This window comes from Lutzomyia longipalpis, chromosome 1 (assembly GCF_024334085.1).
Source record: "Lutzomyia longipalpis isolate SR_M1_2022 chromosome 1, ASM2433408v1".
Taxonomy (NCBI): Eukaryota; Metazoa; Arthropoda; class Insecta; order Diptera; family Psychodidae; genus Lutzomyia; species Lutzomyia longipalpis.
Window position 1 is genome coordinate 30563245 of NC_074707.1, and position 21085 is coordinate 30584329.

Sequence of the window (21085 nt, forward strand, 5' to 3'; positions counted from 1 at the left end):
AAAAGGAAATAATGTAAGTATATATAAAATACAGATAGTTGTATCAAAGTATATAGCAGAGCTTTTGAATGTGACGCTTTGGTTTACCCTAAAAATCCAATAAACTTAAGAAGCTTTAAAGTATCACAGTACACAGTGAGTAAAATATTAGTATGATTGATGAAGCTTCTTGAGCTGTCTATAAAATTAAATATTTATGTAATATTATGCAGCCAAAAATTGTTACAATCTACGCCCAATAAATTTTGCAATTTCACGCGATATGGTCTTCTTGATATATTGTTACAGAAAAAAAAACTTCTTGGGACCAAGTAAATATTGTCAACAGTTGGTATTCCACGTGATGATAGAAATTTTATTTGGACTTTTGCCAAAGTTGGGTCCAAGTGTGGAGATATAATTCATAAATCATGTTCCAGACTGGACCAGAGTGGGGATTTTCCTAATCTCTGTGTGGTACCCCTTATTCACACACACGAACTTCTGAGGTGCGAATTCTTTATGAATTCAGTGAACTATCAAAATGGCAAAGATGTAACACAAGTGGTTGGTTGTTCAGAATAGTAAGAAGAGTAGGTGAGTTCTGAATGCTCTCTGAATTGCGTCTGGAAAAATACGTTGGGTGGGCGACAAGGACAAGGGCGAACGAAAAAAAATGATGAAAATGACTTTCTATCGCACCTTTGTCCGCACAATGAATGAATTTTTGTGTGAGGAATGGTAGAAGAAAATGTGTGATGAAATAACACGCTATAAAATTAATTTTTGGGTGATTTCCCTCAGAATTTATGGGTGTTCCACACGACAAATAAATTCGCCGGGTGTGTCATATGTGATTCTGTGGGAAATTAAGACGTCTTTTACGACAATGTGCCTCAAATGTAATCTATTGTGTATGCCCGGGAGGATACACGAGGACTGTAGCGACATTGGTGAGAAATTTGCCATCGCCGTCAGAATTTGCCCAAGATGCACAATAAAGCAAAGAATGACGGGGGACTTAAATATTTTAGTATATACGTGAATGTGGAAGATCTTTGATACTTATACTGTACGGGGTCATTGTTTATGATCCCCTGAGATCTTGAGGGCTATTTTAACAAAATTGAATATATCAGGCATCATAACACATTGGAGTGGATATATGGAGGACCATTCTGTTGAAATGGAGAAACTTGAGCTTTCTGGAAAAAGGCAGATATGAGCTTTGAGTGTGGAAAAAAAGGAAGAAGGTCAAAATTAAGAGATTTGCCATCAAAAGTAATGGAGTTGTGTTTGATTATTGAATTTTAGGCCTCACCGGAAGGCGCGCATACAGGCATCGGGAGAGTAAACCTTTGCAAAGTGAAGCTACCACTTTTACACTCAATTGAATATTTGCCCTCTCTACGAACTTTCTTCATCCCCCTTCAACATCTTCCACTTGAACGCACAAGACTCATATATGGAGGACGAAAAATTGTATGTATGGATTTGAAGCAGTTCCCGATGGGTGGGATCCTTTTGCCACCAACATCTCGCTTGAGTGAGTGGGTCAAGAATATTGGAGAGATTCCGTGTCATTCTTCTCACTTTCGCATGTATGAAATTTCATTAAACTTTTCAAATTGAATTCTTTCCCTGATTGAAGACGTACCATGGTGTTCACACCATTTCAACTCATAAAAGTTGTGGAAAAAACATCCAATTGGAGCACAATTTGTCACAATGTTGTGAACTATTCACATATTCTACACGACAGACAAGACAGAGGGACATGCTTCGTGATTCACATTCAACGTTCTTATAATAGTAGAACTTTTCTCATATATGTTTGTTATTATATTGAAACTATATACATACACATGTAAGTTCATAAGGTCAATCAAACTTTTCGTCTCTTTATTTTATATACATATATAGTTAACGATTGTGTCCTAAACAGTGTGATTGCTATAAAAGGAAACTTCCTTTGAAATTCATAAAATTTAGTTAGCTTTTTATTGAATTATATACGTTTGTCTTCAACCCTATGTGTAAATGGGAAAACAGTCATTCTTCCTTATGGAACTATTAAATTTAATTTGTTTAGGAAAACAGGAATCGGTCGATTTGGTAACATTGATTAAACATTGATTTAGTCAAAATCCCTACTATTTTGTAAACATTTTAGCATTTTCCTTTTCCATGTTATATTTTCCTCAATCTGTGGAATTTGATGTTATTTCACTGAGATTGCAAGATTTTCCTGGATTACATCCATGCCCAATAAAATTGCTTTTGGCATAATGATGGAAGACAATACGAATTAATAATGGACCCTAATTTTGCTTTATACTGAATGGGAAATTCAATGAAATTCAATTTATTGCATAATGATGAAATTTCATGAGATCACATAAAACAACTGAGGCACCAAATTGGGTATGCTGATATAGAGACCTACAGGCCAAATCACTTGATGAACCCCGCCGGTCCCCTGCCATCCTGTCTCCTCATCAAAATGTTAGTCGTCGTTAGACATTACAGTGTATCACAAATTGCCACGAGCTTTTAACATGCTAAACTTTGCTGACAAAGTGAGGGACTAAATGAAATAAGTGTAATAAGTAAAATGCGATAATTTAATTCATTATCTTTCGTTCACAACATGATACATAATAATTTCTCTGAGTGTTGGAAGTTTCCATTTACTTCCGTGCATCAAATTAACTTACAATTAGTGCTTCTCTAAAGTGTTTGCTATTTAATATAGGGTTTCGTTCAGTTTATGCAGCTTTTGAAACATCAACACAAAACTTAAACTAGAAAATGCATCCTTGTGCTTTCTAAAGATTTTCACTTCAAGTTTTTGCTATAACAAAGTATCAAATTTGTTTATTGTTTGTGCTTTCCCATGGTAATGAGCTAAAAGGATTTGAGAAGTGTTCTCGAGGTGCCCCAAATTAAAACACCCGAGGCGGGGTGCTCCTTCGAGGAACAAAAGGATAATTTCTACCAGGGTTGGTTTGAAAGGAATTTTAAATACACTGTAAGCTGTCGCGCTTAATCTCTAAATGAATACATAATATACACATATTTTTTTGATTCTGAGAAAATTATGAAAACATTTTTTTAAACGTGCTTTTCTTTTAATGTGTATACCTATTAATTATGTATCAAGGATTTAGAATATTTAATCAACATGTGATTATGGGGTCGTGCGAAAATTATTACATTTAGAGAGCTTTCAAGACAAATTAATTATTTTCTCGTATTAATATTTATTTTAATAAATTCTCTTTCTGTTTCACAATTTCTACATCTTTTGTTGATTTTTCCCTCATAAATGGTGCTAAAAGTTTTTGATTTTCAACAATATTCCCTCCAGTACATGCACTTACAATGTAACTTGTTGTCAAATTAATAATGAGACCAATAAGTCCGTAATATACAAATGCAATTTTAAATAACCAAAAGGTATCGTCTGAAGAATTTTCATTTAGTAATGGAGTTGGAATTGTGTCTGCTAATGTACTATTAAGGAAATCTGTGAAATCAGTAACTTCTTCGCTGCATCCGTTAGTTCTGAAAGGTAGAGGAGCTTCTGGTTTGCTATTCATTCCGCCAACGATTAAAATTGCAATTACAATTCCACCAGCACAAGCTCCAGCTTGAGCCCCCTTAAAAATACAAAACAAATTATTTATTTTCCAATGATACAAAATTATTATTTTTTTATAGATACCTTTCCATTGACATTGGGGAAAAGCATTCCTGTAGTGAAGAAGCCAAATAGCATACTCGTTGTGAGTGCCATCATTTTATTTGTAATTGCAAAAATCATTCCCATTCTTTGAATGACAAAAACCATTAACACTTGAAGCACCCCAAGGAGTATCACAATGCTTTTCATAATATTCTGTGCTCTTTTCTCTGAAATATTCGTCAAGCGGTAACTGAAGAAGTCTTCGTAGATTGTGCCCCCCAATGCATTCAAGTAAGACGAAGTTGTGGATAAACTTGCTGCAAATATGCCAGCTATGAAGATGCCATTGAATCCTATGAACAATGAAGCTTTCTCTTGCACAAAATGTGGCAGTATTTGATCGACTTTTTCAATCATGCCCCCCGAGACAGGGTCACATGTCTCATAGGATGTATACATTGTGATGCCAATGAGTTGAGACAGGCAAATAAATACCCCAAATACAATGCAAACAATCCAAGATACTAATTTAACATTCTGAATATTTGGTAGTGACAAATATCGTTGTACATTGGCTTGGTTCAATTGAAATTGATAAATATTTATAATAATGGAACTCACGTATCCTATGATATTACTTCGACTATTGAAGTTTGTTATACTGAAGAAAGAAAAAAAAACAATTCAAGAGAAAAAAATATTAGTTTGTAATTGAAAAAAAAAGTGGAGGGTAGAGAAATTAATATAGATATACATACTTTATCCAGTTGAGCCTTCCACCTCTATCTGCAGTTTCCCATATATTTTCAATTCCTCCCACGGATTTTATTCCAACTGTTGCAATAATGCAGCTGGATACAACAAGGAGGCTTAATTGCAACACATCCGTCCAGACTACGGCTCTAAATCCTCCAATTGCAGTATACGAAGCACAGAGGAGTGAAAGTGCAATAATCGTGGCATAAATATTTACTCCTGTGACTTTCTGGAACACCAATGCAGGAACATACACAGTCACGGGTAAATAGAAAATTCCCGACAGTGCGTAGATGCCACTTGCAAAAATTCTAACACTTCGACTGAATCTCATCTCGAGATACTGAAAGCTCGAGGCTACCTTTAGTTCAGTGAGGACGGGAATGAAGACACACAGGAAAACAGTGTTCGATAGTAAAAGGGAAATACTAAACAACCATGGATGTATACCGTAGGTGTAGGCTTCGGCTGATAAGCCAACAATTGTCATGCCGGAGATCGATGTTGCTACAAGGGAGCACATAACAGGGAAAATTCCCATTTTCCTGCCACCCAAAAGATATTGCTCCCTTGTATCGGGTCTTTTTCGAGATGTCACTCCGTGGTAAAATCCAATTAGTGCAGAGAACAGTAGCACGGCTGCGAAACAAGAGTAATCAACGAAAGAAAAATGTTCCTCCGCTGTATCCATATTTTATTTTTTTATTTTCACTCAACACGCAGAAGAGCCACTACCCAACTGACGGATTCGAATGGACTGGGAGAATTGAAATTTTACATACTCTGTAACTTTGTGAAAAAGCTGAATAAATATTAATTTAAATGGGTGTCTGATGACAAGAATAAATTTCAAGATAAATTTGCCATGAGCCCATTTTAATTGATAAATTGCTCCTATTTGAAGCATAACATCTTATATCCATTACGAGTGTTAAGGTAATTTTTTATTTTATATAACAAAATTTATTAACGCATGCAGTATTTTAAATTGCATTTAATATTTATATACAAAATATGATAATCTTGCGATCTCAGAACCATTGCTCAGATCTTGTTATCATTATCATAAACAATGAAGAATTTAAAGACCATGACATTTTCCCAGTCATAACAATTTTATAGTTTATTTAATTATTATTATATTTAAAAGGAAGATTGTAAAAATAAATTCTAGGGGAGGTTCTTTGAATTATTAATTAAAAAAATATTGAGGGCTGTTTAATTGAAAACAAAAGAATGGTGAGATCCGAATTTGCGTACTGAGCTTTGAAAGCTGACGAGCAAGGAACTATTCCATTCCCGACAACTATATACATAAAATAAAACAAATAATTTTGCAATTACTTATGCTCCTCTAATTAAAAAAAAATATTTAAGCAGAAAGATGTGTAGTTGGCAGAATTGCAGTTCATAAAGTAACTAAAGGTACCCCAATGGAAAGTTGTAATGAAAATGTGTATAGTTGAGGGAGTAGAATATAAAAAAAAACTCATGGGTCCCCTTTTATTCTACTATGTCTATATGTTCAGATCAACTGTTCCGGGAAATTTTGCTGTATTCCTATGTGATTTCTATAGGCCTCGGAGGAATAACTGAATGACTCTAACATGCGAGAAAGAAAGCCCCTAAGCATAGGTTTGTCGTTTTTTTTCTTCTCGCAAATAAGGTTTTTCTACCTACATTTTTTCCCTCCCTGCCCTTAAAGACAAGTAACAGAAAATAATAAATAATTCCACATGCTTTACTTGTAGATTCGGTGTGTTAGATATGAAATAATCCTATTCTTATATACACAATCCATAACTTGTGCTCGCACACAAATGTGCTATATTCTAACCCCATTGAAATTGTGTTGGTAATATAAAGTTAAGGTAAGAAGATGGTTTGGTAACCGTAATTTATTCTTACATCGCACAAACCACAAACTTAAATCTCCCAGAGGAGGGACCCCTTCTGCATAGAAACGCGCTTACATGCCACAACTTTTCTCAAATGTTTGTTTTATTTTACGACGAATTGGTGAAATGTGGAGGAGTTGAGATTCCATGGATACATCAATGCCATTTACAAAGCAAATTCACAGACCCATTCGAAACTCCTTTTATTTGTTTATAACATTGGGACAGAAATCAATAAGTGGTGTCATCGACGCCACACTTGACAACCCTCTATGGACAATCCCTCTCACTTTATAGACAGACACATTTTGGAGTATTTTTTTTGTGTGTGTGTGAAAAGAATTGCAATGGAACTCATCTTTAGACACCGTAAAATGATCCCATATCATCCCATCGTCACTTTGGATTTTAATTATTATCATGTCACTGCCAATAGATAAAATTTAGTCGTCCCTTCATCAGCACATTCCAAGTACGACATTAAATTCCAACGATCTTGAAAGCTCAATGTGGCTCCCCTACATGGATGAGAAAAAATTGTCTCGGTGGAACAACCAATAAAATTTCCATTCCCTTCTTCATTTCGTCAATGTTCCATTCTTAAAGTCTGTCTGCTGTGTGATTTTTGGTGAGAATGAAATTAAAATTGTGGATTATTTAAATTTTCTGCGCGGGGAATTTATTTAAATTAAAACTCACAGAAATATAAAGATCCTCATCTTGATATACTTTTCATATTTGTCGCCCCTTCGCGCATTTTCTTGCTAATAGGGTGTTAGAGTATAATGAAAGGCTCCACGAGGGAAAGTCATCGTATTTTCTCTGACCGACAGAAGATGAAACAAACTAAATGGCTCTCTTGCTCTTTACGTTTATAATTCAACACGCACCAATGTGGAGACAATTTTCACTTATTTTCATTACCTTATATAAAATGTAATATTTGCATATTTGTTCTCTTGCTTGGTTAATTAATTCTACTTCCATAGCTCAGCAATTTGCTTAAGTATACATACATACATAACATGTGCTTGCGCATTTTTCTCAAAAGCTCCCCACTTTTTTGTATGTTTTTCCATTATGCATTGAGCTTCATCATACTCATCAGAGTACGTTGAGGTTATATAGGTGACTTCTTTTTTTTATTTTCCACTATAGATGGTCAGCAAGCTTTTATTGTAATTTATCAAATTTATTACCTTCTTAATAGTCTTGTATATGTATATTTTATTATAGGGGTTACATATCTTTTACTGACATCGGAAAAAGAGCTTTTCAAACTTTGATTTTTTTCCTAATGAAATTAATTGAATAAAACATTCGTTTTTTGAAAATTTTTATCTTGTGTTTGATAAATAGTTAGTATATTGAAAATTTTACAAGGACCATGACTAATGAAGGTTTTTTTTTGCACATTCTAATTTTGTTATTATATGACTTGGGTTGTAAATTATTTTCATACATTTTCTAAAAAGTACCTATTTATTTTGTAATTATTCAATTCTTGAGCTGATGGACGAGGGAATAATATATCATAAATATGTTTCAAATTTTTCAGAAATCATAAGTTTTTTTTATTTTGCGTCTTTGATTAAAAACAATCATAACATTATAAAAAAAATCCCATGAGCTTTTGAACCATTACTAACGAGAGATTCTAGATTGATTTACAATCATATTTATCTACGCCTAATCTTTCTAGTTGCGACTTTTCCTTTGCTGAATTAACTTATAATAAGAAAATTATTACATTATAAAGTAAAAATTTGTTTGTGGAAAGGAGAAACAAGAAAATCCCTTTTAAGATTCTTGGAAAATTTCAGTTTGTTTTGCGAAACACATTTCTTTCTTCCACCTTCTACGCATGATAATAATAAAGATAAACGAAGAGGCATATTTTTGTCTTCATAAACCTATTCGACTATTCGAGCGAAATATTATAATTTGATCTTTTGGAATAGTGGAGCAGAAAAAAATTTCACATCTTCTACGAGGTGTTGAAATGACGCCGATTAACGTCATTCGGAACGGATGGTGTCGCAATTTCTTTCCACGTGATAAAATAATTGTCAACTATTAAAAAGAAAATAAGGTGATGTATTCTTAACCTACCCCCTACTGGACTTATTTACATAATTCTGCAAGGAAATATATAAAATGCATAGCAATAAATATAATAAAAACTTTTTTTATTCTCAGTAGCCAATTAAAATATTATAGTTTATGGTTTGAAACACGTGACGTTAATTACATATTTGTTGATGACTGATTGATCTTTGGTATGTCATAATTTTTAATGCATATATGTTTTTTTGCACATAGCAACAAAAATGCCATATATAGCAAAACAGGCAAGAAATAATAATTAGCATTTATCCACTTGAGGACAACTTTAATGTTATCTGTATAGAATGCTTGTTTTAAATTTGTTATTGATTTTTTTCCTCCATTTCATTCTCATGGATGAACAAGGTTTAATCTAAATATTTATATTGTGCCCCGAGTTTTTAATAAATTTTCTTGTATTTTTTCGTATGGTGTACAAACCGAAGTCTTTTTTTTCTCTAATTTTTTACTTACCACTCTCCGCTTCAGTGTTATGTTAGTCCAACAAAAATATACTTCCTGTTCTGGCGAAATATTTTTTAAGGAAAACCCTTTTTTTTTCTTAATACAAAAAGCACAAAGCTCTTGGTAGGAAAAGAAGAGAAGAAAAGAAGATTTACTTTTTTACTGGACTTTTATCTGAACACATTCCCTTTCAGCATATCCCATGGGAGGCAAAAAATGTCAATAGAAATGGCATGACCAGGGCGCAACGTAGCATAAATGAGTAGAACGACGTGGATTTCAATTATGATGTTCGCATGTATGGAAATACAGAATTGCAATAAAAGCTGGAATGGGAGTAAAAAAGCCCTTCGTGACAGATTAGCACCAATTGTATCTCCAAGTGTGATTCAATTTTCATCGACACTATATCCCCTTTACTCGTACAGACATGATGTGCGACATAAGGCGATAAAAGTGGTTGTTTTTATGCTCAATTGTTTTTTTTTTATTTCTATTAAATTCTCTCGTTTTATTCATTTACAAATGATAAAATGCAAAAATGTATAAATGGGAATGTTATTTACATAATGTGTGTAAAAGTTTTACAAAATATTGGAATTTATATAAAAAAAAATTGTCAAATGACATTATAATTTGGAATAAGGGAAGGAATTGAGGCAAAATTATTTTCAGCTCTTGTTTTGCTAAATTTCTATCTATTGCTTCTCTGAATTCCCCCATAATTTGACACAAAAGACAAAAAAATCAATGGCCACCAGTATATTTTGTAGGTATAAACCCTTCTCAGTATTCTCTATGAGAATAGAGTGTCATCAAGTTAATTCGGATACAAGATTTCAGCTCTAATTGCCTCGTCAGATATACTATGTATACAATACAATGAGATAACTTGTTCCGCTTTTCGTCCAAGTGGAAGCCGAAAGGGTCAAAATGTGAAGACTAATTGACTTATGGCGTAGCAATGACTGACTAGATTTTGGCCCTCATCATCACACACAAAACCTCCCCATTGTGGTTTGAGGAGATTAGTTAAAGAGGTTGTCACGTTGCTCTACTAGGGGGATGTCATAGTATTTCTCGATCTCACTGAGGAACGTTGAATGAGACTCGATCGAATCTCACCGCGTGTTGATCCTCTAACAGATCGTGTCCGGACACTGGATACAGATGCCCTCTTAAAATGTTCAATCTGCTGATCAGCTTCATCAATTTTCCTGTTGTAATATGATAATAAATTAATTTACTGTCTAAAATAAAATTAAAAATTAAAAACTTACTTGTTGCAGCATGGGAAATCCCAAATGCGTTGTCCTCTACCAAAATCTTCCCCATCAGCAAGTGTTTGTGGTAATTCGTGATTGAGTGTTTCGGGGAGGAAGAGCGATAGCATTCCCCCAATAATACCCAAAATACCCAAAACCACAAGGGGTAGGGATACAGAAATATTGGCAAGATACACGACGAATGGTGCAATGATGCTAGCCACATATCCCATGATATGAATGAAGGCAATACCTTGAGCCCGAACAACCGTGGGTAGCAACTCAGCGGCGTATTGAAGCCCAATGTTGTAGGAAATGTTAACACTGAATCTGCCCAAAATTGCTAATGTTGCAGAATATACACCAACGGGCACTACAGTGGCCAGCAAACTGAAGACTCCACTAAACACCATTGTACCACATGCTAACCAACGGCGACCCCAGCGATCCAGCGTCAAGGTAAGTAGTGTGTCTGCTGGGAATTCCGTAGCTGCTGCCACGGTGAATGTGAAAAAGATGTCCAGACCCAAGGAACCAACATTACGTACATGTCCATCAAATACTAATGATATCGCCATCCAAATTATTACTAGAAGAACGGTAATTTTTCGCAAGCGCGGCGTCCGGAAGAGATCCAGTACTGAATATGCCTCAGTCTTTGATTCTTCTTCCTGTACTTTGGCACAACTGTCCTGTAAAGAGAAATAATCACGTAACGTAAATATTTTGAAAATCTTGAGAAGACTTTATTTCAAGGCTTTAGATAAAAGCCTGGATAAAAGTAAGATATATTTATAACAAATCTTCAGAACAGAAAAGCTCTTTCTTGGAATCGAATCAATGAAAAAATTAAATTTTGTTTTTATTGCACATAAATCTTTCTCCATTAACTTTTCGCATAATATATCGAATTCAATTAATCGAATTCATATACGTACTATAAAGAAACAATGTAAAATCGAGTACAAAATGACCAATTTGGGCCATCCTCGCCAATTTTGTATTGTACTTTAAAATTATTCAAACATAAAAGGCATAAAAATAATAAATCATTTATATACTGTTTCATGAGCATTTAACTGCTACTATTGCCTCCAATTTTTTTTTATACACATTTCTACACATAACGTATTAATTCAGAGAGATTTTATGATAAAATGTAAATAGTAAATCACGAAACAACATTGATGAATGAATATATCTATCAAAAAAGAAGATCTGATGATTTTGCATTTATATTGCTAATGTGTATTGTACAATGTCAATGTTAACAGCTGAATAATTCATTTATCATTTTTTTATTATGACTAAAAAGCGTAAATTGCAAATTATTACATGATAGGCTATTCAAACTGCAATGATATGTTACGTCAAAGAGATGATCATATGGATTTTTTTGTATCCGGTGATTACTAGTTAGAAAGCATTTAGGATGTATATGGTTACGCAGAAATTTCTTAAGCTTTTAACATGTTTTTAAAAGCAAAGGGTAGAACGGTCACCTCTTAAATAACTTTTTATTAGTCTTTTTAATAGAAAAAAGTGGAAATATCGTATTTAGTTTAGTTTCGGAAATTCTATTTAATTCATTAGTTTCCTGTCTAAGACTGTACCTAACGCGAATTAGATACGAAAATCGAGCCAAGTAATGTTTTAGAGAAAAACATTTTTTTTTGAGTACAGCTAAGGTGAAGGACATAAAGGTAACCGGAACTATTTTGGGTTGTTTATATAAAATTCCAATTGGAATCTGCTCAAGAATTTTCTACACAAATTTTAATACAGAAACATAAAAAAAATATTTGCTTTATTAACTTCAACTTACTTCAAAATCCTTATATATTTGTGGTGAGACTTCTGTTCCATTTACTTTCTCAAATTTCTTCAAAATACGTATGGCGCTTTCAATCTTTCCTTGTGAAACTAGCCATCTAAAGAAGCATAAAGAAATAAAAAAAAAGAAAATCTCAAGCATTACGATACACGTGGATTCCAAGTGAAAGGGAAGGTCAAACCTTGCTGATTCCGGTACGATGAATGGTGTTAAAATGGAAAGACACAGCGGTGCCGAAGTCACAATTATAAACATCTTCCAGTCTTCTAGGAAGTATGCAATCCACGGTAGTGCACACGATCCCATTGTGAAGAATATGGCAATCGACATATTGGCCACAAAAGTTCTCCACTTTGGCCCCACATACTCGAGCACTGAAAAAAGAAAAGAAAATAACGATGCCATAATACTTTGAGGCGATTGTATAAGCTTTCGCAGGTGGAATGGACAAAAATCTCAATGACCACGAAATCAATTTCAGGGGCACAACAATCTGATATAATGCTGCAGACACATTAAATGTCTATCTCAAAGTTTTTTTGCACTTTGTTTAGCATTTACCAATGAAATTTAATGGAAGTATGTAAATAAATATAAAATAAATTATTATACATATATAGTGCACGTTTATTTAGAGAGGTTTTTATATGTAAAATAGCCGGAAGTCCATATAATGCACTAATTAGAAGATAACTATTCTAAATCATTTTACTAATATTTTCATAATAAATGCGCAATATTTTCGAAAATAATTTACCTCTATCAAATGATTTGCTTTTGTGTTTTAATTGCAATATTGTTTAATAAATTTAGTTTATTATTTGTATCAAAATTTGTTCATTAAATGAAAATTCATTGTATTTTATATTTTAAAATTTTGTAGTGTATTATACATACAATGTTTTTATAGCTTTTTTTGTGAAAATGAGCAATTTGTAATGTTTGTTGCAGTTTTGTAGGTAGGTATACCTATAAAAAAGATTTGGGAGTATGTTTATGTACGCTATTATTATTAAATTATCGTGTGATATTTTATGCAGCACATTTTTGTTATTTTGGAATGGACTTTTATCTACAAAATGTAATATCGATTTATGTTTTTAACAAAATGGATAAAGAGTTGTTGATATTGCAGTGTTTCCCAAAGAATTCTTGGAACACAAATCTTTTTAAATTAAAAAAAAAAAGATAATCCCAGAAAAAATCATTAATTTTTAGAATAGGTTAAAGGAAAGGTCCTCATCAGCACATTAATCGACCTTTGCATTAATGACTCACAAAAGCTCAATTTGTAGAAAGACAAAAAGCAGAACATTTGGATAAAACCAGTTAAAACTTACAAAGTGCAATTACCTACATTATTTTATTGCAACCGGTTATTTATGAGCTTTTGAAATGAACCAGAATTGAGCTTCCTTCGAGAATTAATGTTGCAAATATGAGTATTTATCAACATGTGACATATGAAATCGGAAAAGATGTAATTAATATGCCTTGAGAATATTTTTCAAATGAATTCTTGTTCCAGTTGCATATTCTACAGATAATTTTATCTTTTTATGAGAATATTTTTATTGAGCTTTTCAGTATTTGAAAACAAAATTACAAAAAAAAGTATCAATATCATGACTTCACTAACTAAAACACGCATTACGATTGCCTGAAGTTCGATCGCTTAACTTTGTGTTTGTGGCGCAATTTTCACAAAATGGAATCATTAAAAGCAATTTGCCGGTAAATAGGGTAACTGACATTTTAAGTGTAAATAAATATATATGCGAATAGAAAAAAAAGAAAAACATTACAACATTTCGGATATTTCACAAGTCCCTAATGATGATTACTCCGCATATGTGTTTCTAACTATTCTTTAAAATAGGCCCCTAAAGTTCTTCAAGGATTGATTTTAAAGTCGTACATTTTTTGTTTTCACAAGCCAAACCGGATTTCCTTATGAGTTCTTTAAATCATTCCTGCGTTTGTTTTAATATCAAAAATATTTGATGTAGGTATGTATTACATTTGGTGGAATGTATTCTTGTACTAACAAAATATATAGGTAAGGTATGTATGTATGTAATGTAAATAAATAAGTCGGGTTGGTCTCGGTACGTGAATACGCTACACTACTTAGGTGCATGAAGCACATTTAACAAAAGATTAGCTTTGGCTTGATCCGACTTTTTTCTTACTTTATAATACGTTTGAGAATTGCAATTAAGCATGTTGTCTTTGAGAATTTTGTCTTTTGTTAAATCATCATCTCCTACAATCACTACAAGGACATAGAATAAGATTAAATTTTCGAAGGAACAAAAGCAATGGACATTATTAATAAAGAAGTTTTATTATGTACAAAACATGCATTATAATCAAGTTCAGAATCCGTGTAATTGTGGTTTACAGTAGCTCTCAAATTACTTTAATTGAAAGGGGTAACCTTGTGAAGTGAATTTGCGGATTTGATTTATTCTGCGATTAACAATTTTGTGGTCGATTGGTCCACTGACAATAAATGTTTCGTACAAAATAATTTCGTGAGGGTTTCCAATTCTTGGCCATAGTCAAGGTAAGAAAATGTTCTCACAGAGCTCTACAAGTATACGTAAGTGAAAGAACCTTTCTCATTGTCACCCAAATTTATTATTTGTACCACCGGCATGACATCAGAGTGAGTGACCTTAAGTCTCAGAGTATTTATGGAGATGTAAGAATGGGATTAAAAAAAAACTTTTAGTACAGAGAAGCTTCAATTGGCAAATCAACTTTCGGACATCTGTTTAAAAATCTTTAGAATAAAACTTCATAAAATGTGGTTTTATGTTTCATTAAACTATAAGTTTGTTAAATGAACTTCACTTGTGCCTTAATCAATAAACACACATTTGATATTATGACATTTAAGCTCATAAAAAGTATATGCTATTGCTGCAAAAAGGCAATTAAAACATTTTTCTAAAAGGTCTCATTAACGAAAAAAAAGTCTCCCAATTAAATTTTCATTTAGAATTCATGTCAAGCTGTTTTTTTTTCATTGTACATAAAACACGTTTTCTTCGTAGAATTCTATATAGAGAAGAGGTGATAATATTGCATTTAATTTAAAGTTTTCTTACCGAGAATGTACATCATGGTGAAGCAGTTATCGAAGGCGAATCCAACAAGAAAGCGACACAAACTGAATTCCCAAAAGTTCCTCACGTAGGCAGTTGCAACTCCCGCTAGGAAACCCATCATATTGCAACTCACTAAGGCAGGTACTCTCCCAAAGCGATCAGCAACCCAGCCAAAGATCAATCCACCCGCAATGGCACCAAGGAAGAATATTGATTGAGCTATCGTTGGGAGAGCAGCATTTTCGCATACCCAATTGAACTGCGGAAATTCAAAGTGAAGCAAAAACATTTCAATATTAGACATAATTTATATGATTGATCAATCTGACATGAACGGATTTTCCGTATTTTGGCAGCATATTATATATAGTGGGTATAGATATTTATCAATCAATGATTCTACGTAGCATACATGAAAATATTACCTGTGTCGCTGCTGTTTCATATGGAATATCCGTGAAATTATATTCCCAACCATGACGACAGGAAGTGACTGGCCAAGTGGGGTCGGGCTCACTAATTCCCGTTTCGAGGATTTCCGTGTAATTCACATCGTACATAAGACATTTACTATAAACAAACCCACCGTCATCAACATTCACTTTTGGCACAGACAGTCGCAATCTGAAAATGCATAAGATTTTTTTTTAAATTCGTTAACATCTCTATTTAACATTTTTTATGACTATTTTACTTTTTATGTATAAAATTATTTCCAGAATGTCATAAACATATAGAATCGTTAAATGATTTTATTTACACATTCATTGATTTTTTTTTCCTTATTTTATTGCCGAATAATTTCCTTTTTTCTATTAAGAAGTTTCTTTACTATTTTTTTGGCGTCATAAAGAATTTACAATTTAAGTCACGAAAAAGACGAAAATGTTTTGATCACGAATGTGTAAAGTTTTATATAGGCAAACATAACTACTTATATATAAGAGTTATGTATTCTATAGAATTCAACATTCATTAAGAATTAAATAGGTGGTTTAAAAGTGAAACTGTAACTTGATATATATTCGGTGTAAGAATATCTATATAATCTTTTTTTATTACTCATTGTGATTACTTTTTTTATCAAGTTGTACACCGCAGAGATCAAGAACCTCATCTTAAAAATAGCTCTGTTGTTTTTATTCTTGTTTTCTTATATTTTATAGATTAGACTTTAGATATTTTAATATATTAACAAAAGCGATAGCATTATTGACATTTTATTGTAATTACTAAATTTTATAAATACATAGTAATTAAGATTTTGTAACCGCCTATCCTGTGCATAAACTTCAATCTCAATTATTTGTTTGAATAAACCCACAAACATAGGCACATACCACACTGTGGTTTTAATTATTGTATTTTGCTCTCGGATCAATTAGAGTATGGAGCTATTACGAGAAGCAATACAACATGGGAGACTCTATCAGAATTGAACTGAACACGCTTTTCCAAATACCTATATGAAAAATTTTCTTTTTGATCACTATACAAACAATTTATGAGATAAATACTAACATACTGCGTACTCATATGATATATGTATATACACAAAATCTGATTTTGTTTTTTTTTTTTTGTTAGTATGATTTTTGTACGCGAATCATCGCCGGGCAAGGTAAAATACAATTTTTGCCTTTTTTTCTTCAAAAACTAGGTACAAGGTTGGGCAGAAAATGTTAAACTAATACTAAAATCGAAATACTCATATGTATACCTAAAGAGAGAAAAATTAATATTTAATTGGTTTACATTCTCACATATTAATTATGCTATTTAAATTGTTCATTAATTAGAGTATAATATGATTAAAAGTCAATAACGGGGTCAACTGCCATCATAACTCACGAAGCCTCTTCTTGTCACAGCACTTGACGTCTCAATGAGTGAGTTTTACTCATGCTCTGAGATTTATGGAATTATGTATACTCTTCAAAACTCGTTCGCCCGAAAAAACTCTTCATTTATTGTAAATATAGCGAGTTATTGAATTAATAATTTTCCTTTTAATTACTCTTCACCTGGTTAAATATTTGTAAACTTTCAGTTTCTATCATTAATATGTGCATATATAACTGCTGTAGGTACGTAAATATTGTATATTGACCAACTTATAATGTCTGCAAAATATGGTTTTAAAAAAGCAGACACAAATGTAATGAGGTAGCAAATAGCAATAATAGTATTGGACTTCAGTTTTATTTACTTTTTAATAATTTATTAAACATTTGCGAAAGTGGGGAGGGGGAGTTATAATAAAACAATTTAATTGGATACATAACGACACGAGAGATTTATGACAATTTTAGTTTGATGAGACAACAGTAATATATAGTGTTATTGTCACGTTACATAATATGTCTCACTTTAATTATATTGATTTTTTAAAATGACCTTGTTTATCAGGATAAAAATGTCCTTTTTCATAAAATATATAAATAACCTGTTGCTTTCTAATAAGGAAATTAAAGTATTCAAAGCGTAGGAATAAAAACATGTACATTTTTAAGGTCATTCCACCCACCCATCTTGTAAAAAATCGCCACATTTTATTTTGTCCCATTCTCCCATTTGTGAAGTTTTTGTCCTTTTTTTTTTTAACGATTTAATCAATACGCCAATTTGCATAATTTCAATCAGAAGCACTTTTTGCGAAATCCTTGGAATTGTGTTCTCATAATTTCCAGATTTATTGTAAACTAATTCAGTAAGAATGCAAATAAATGATTTTAGAGGTCAAAATAGGCATTTTTGAATGCGTATGAGGTATTCTAATATTGGAATTCATTATATGAAAAATATGTGTAGAATCTCTCAGTAAGAATTTCAATATTTGGAATACTACGTACTTATTTTAACGGTCCAGTCCAATATTATATGTGTTTACATTACGACAAACTTTGAGTGTTTACCTTAAAGCTAAGTGGACGAAAACGAAAGTAAATATATATTCCCCAAGCACACCTTTGTTTATCCGAAACCGCGGTAATTCTCTTGATTAATTGATTCATGTTACAACAAATTAGTGGCTCCACTCATGCGATGCCGTCATTCAGCATCCATGCCAACATAAATGTCTATTGGACGTCTTCAGCAAATTAATACAGAAACACCTGCAGCACAATGCTTCAATGGGTTATTTTTTTCTTTCTTTTGCAAACTCCATTTAGCACATTGTGGGTGTGATTTTGCTCAACTTGGGACTTCCCTCTGCAAAATTGCCACAAGTGGTGGTCGTGATGGTCATGCTGTGTCAATCGTAAAAGTCAACAATCTAACTTGAGCTTTTTTTATATTTAAAGTTGAATTGAATAAAAAAAAACAATCATGGCTAAAAGCACACATTTGCGAGAAATGTGCAACAGATGGAAAGTTCACAGAGTAAGTCCTGAAGGTCGTAAGAAAACGATGCGATTTGGCGTTTTCATATTCACACAATTGAACTCAACATAGCTATCATTATTTCTTTTATTGTTGCAATGCAACTATATGGCACTATCAATGAATGCCATTGCAATAGAATGGTAATAATTACCATTCAGATTTGATGGAGATCTTGGCATGTACATAGAATTGAGATAGTGCACTGAAATTGGTGGAGATTGACTTGTAGATTGCCACCAGGATGGTCATTACAACTTCATTTGTGGCAATAATCGCATCAAGAGTTAAGTTGAAATATAATATAAAAAAACTAGTATAATAACAGTAATAAAATGATTTTACGGTTCAGTACTATTTTGTGAAAAGCGGGTCAAGTTGATGACGTTTTTTTGTTGTTGTAAAATTACATTATCATCATAAGCAAGATTGCAATCGAGGTGGTAGTAAAAGAAATGACCCTCCTCACTATGTACAATATACATATATAATATTACGTTATGTCAACTATATCAATATTTAATATTGTTATTATTTTATTAATATTGGATTTTTGTCGCCCTTACCTCGTTTGGAGATCCAAATGCTTTAGCTCAGGGGCCAGGCACCAGTGTTCCTCTGGTACCAATGTGATAAAAATTTGCGAAAAGTACACAAAAGAAACGAAAAAGGCAAATGGAATCATGCAGAGGAAGAGAATCTTTTGGAAGAGTCCAAATTCCCCAATGTACGGAAGCAGATCATCGAAATCAATGACCTTGCTTTTTGTTGTTGGATTGACCTTCATTTGCTGTGGAGGATGCAAATCCATCTCGGAGGATTTTTCATCACTTTCAAATACTCTATTGACATAGGCACAGTCACCCTGAGCTTGTACTGCGGTTTCTGTGTGATCTACCGTGGACGGTGGAGTGGCCTCCCGCAATCGATCACCGATCACGGGAATGCTCTCTTGTGGCTTTGGTGGCATACTCCACTTTTTTTCTTCACTCTAAAAAATCAATCTTGTACCACTCACTTTCACTTTTCGCACACAAAATCACCGTAGATTATGGCTCTAATTATTCCAATTTTTTTTTTTTATAATTCCACTGATACCGCTTCAGATATATAATGATCGTCTAACCAGACGACTTCTGTGTGCGCTTGTATTCCTTCAGTGTGTACGGTATTTGCGGAGTATTTTAATTAGATTTGTGCAGAAGATAAAATAATGCAGAAGCTGGAAGTTGCAACACAAAGACAACTACACTGCAGCAATTTTCTTCTCTTTACATGCCCAAGGAAGTTTTTTTTTTAACAAGAAATCATCCAAAAAACGAATTTAAAACTCGATCGAGCTGCACGCACTTTTCTCACAATTTTTCTTTTAAGCACTTGCACGCGCACTCATTCACGAGATTTTTCCTCTGGGGGCTTGTTGCTCCGCACTAGTGGACACACCACACAATCCGAACGCTTAGCAGTGGCAACTGGGTAATGATCGCACTGCGATTATGTATTTATACGGCAGGCCAATACACCGAGTTCCCCCACAGATTTGCACGTTACGGGTTTTGCGCTCATATTTTTTATAATATGCCGGCTAGACAAATTGAACAATATTCAGCGCATTCGTCCAATATTCCAACCATCTTTAGCTGAGATTCATGTAAACCAGTTCAATCTGGCATGGGCCGTACACGACAAAATGATCCAAGGTGTTGATAGAGTGATGTCGTTGATCTTACCAGGTGATCCCCAATTGTCATGCACATTTATCTGTACCATCTCAATCAATTTATTGATTTCCACTTGGATTTCCAGGTAAAACGGAATATGACTTTACTAAAAGAAGTGTGAAACATTCGTTCTTATGCCATTTTTTGTGCATCCTATCAATCATAAAAGAAAATTACGGAAATACCTCCCCTATAATTGGCAATTAATTCCATATTCTAAGTTTGTTGCGGTAAAAAAATGAGCACGTTCTTCCATTAATTGTTTTCCTGATCATGATTTTTTAAGAAGATAAGTATATTTTTATTAGAGATAAGATGGAATGAGATTTATGTTTTTTTTTTATTGTCGAGAAGGATGGCTAAGTTTTTGCACTCAACTTCAAAAGAATGGAATATTTATGAATTTAGTTCAAAGGTACTACCTGAAAGATCATTGACACATATTTCTTTGCAAAAAGAAAAATTGCATCATTTTCTTTGTTTTTCTTAAGAAAAGCCTTACAGGGCTTAATTTGAATCATTCTCCTTGGATTGCATAATGTTTAGTTCATTTTAAGGCTTAAAATGTGATAAAAATTGCAGGTTTGAAATAACTTCTGAAGGTCCTCAATAGTCCCAAAACGATCCTTGATCATAAGAATAATCATAAGAATTCTGATTTTAAGTGATATGACATTGATCAACCAGCATAATGTCCATGGTCTGGATTTTGGGAGAGAATTTTATGTCCTTCAACTTCAAAATGAACTAAAGAGATTTTTTAAAGTGCGTAAACAGAGGCGATTAGTGGGAAGTTAATCACGTATACTCGAAAAGGCTGAGAAAACGCATTTCCCCTTGAAATAGAGAAAAGTGAATCAAGAAATAATTATA

General features: G+C 33.0%; 1 protein-coding gene across 1 annotated transcript; it reads right to left on the minus strand.

Annotated features, from left to right (window-relative positions):
• Nucleotides 1-9355: 9355 nt before the first annotated feature.
• On the minus strand, nt 9356-19978 carry LOC129785828 (organic cation transporter protein-like). Its single transcript, XM_055820461.1, has 7 exons — nt 19058-19978; nt 15533-15731; nt 15108-15366; nt 12173-12365; nt 11983-12088; nt 10173-10849; nt 9356-10109 (listed from the first exon to the last, which is right to left on the minus strand). Exons 1-7 carry the CDS (start codon nt 19459-19461, stop codon nt 9950-9952), a joined length of 1998 nt encoding a protein of 665 aa, XP_055676436.1. The 5' UTR covers nt 19462-19978; the 3' UTR covers nt 9356-9949.
• Nucleotides 19979-21085: the final 1107 nt, after the last annotated feature.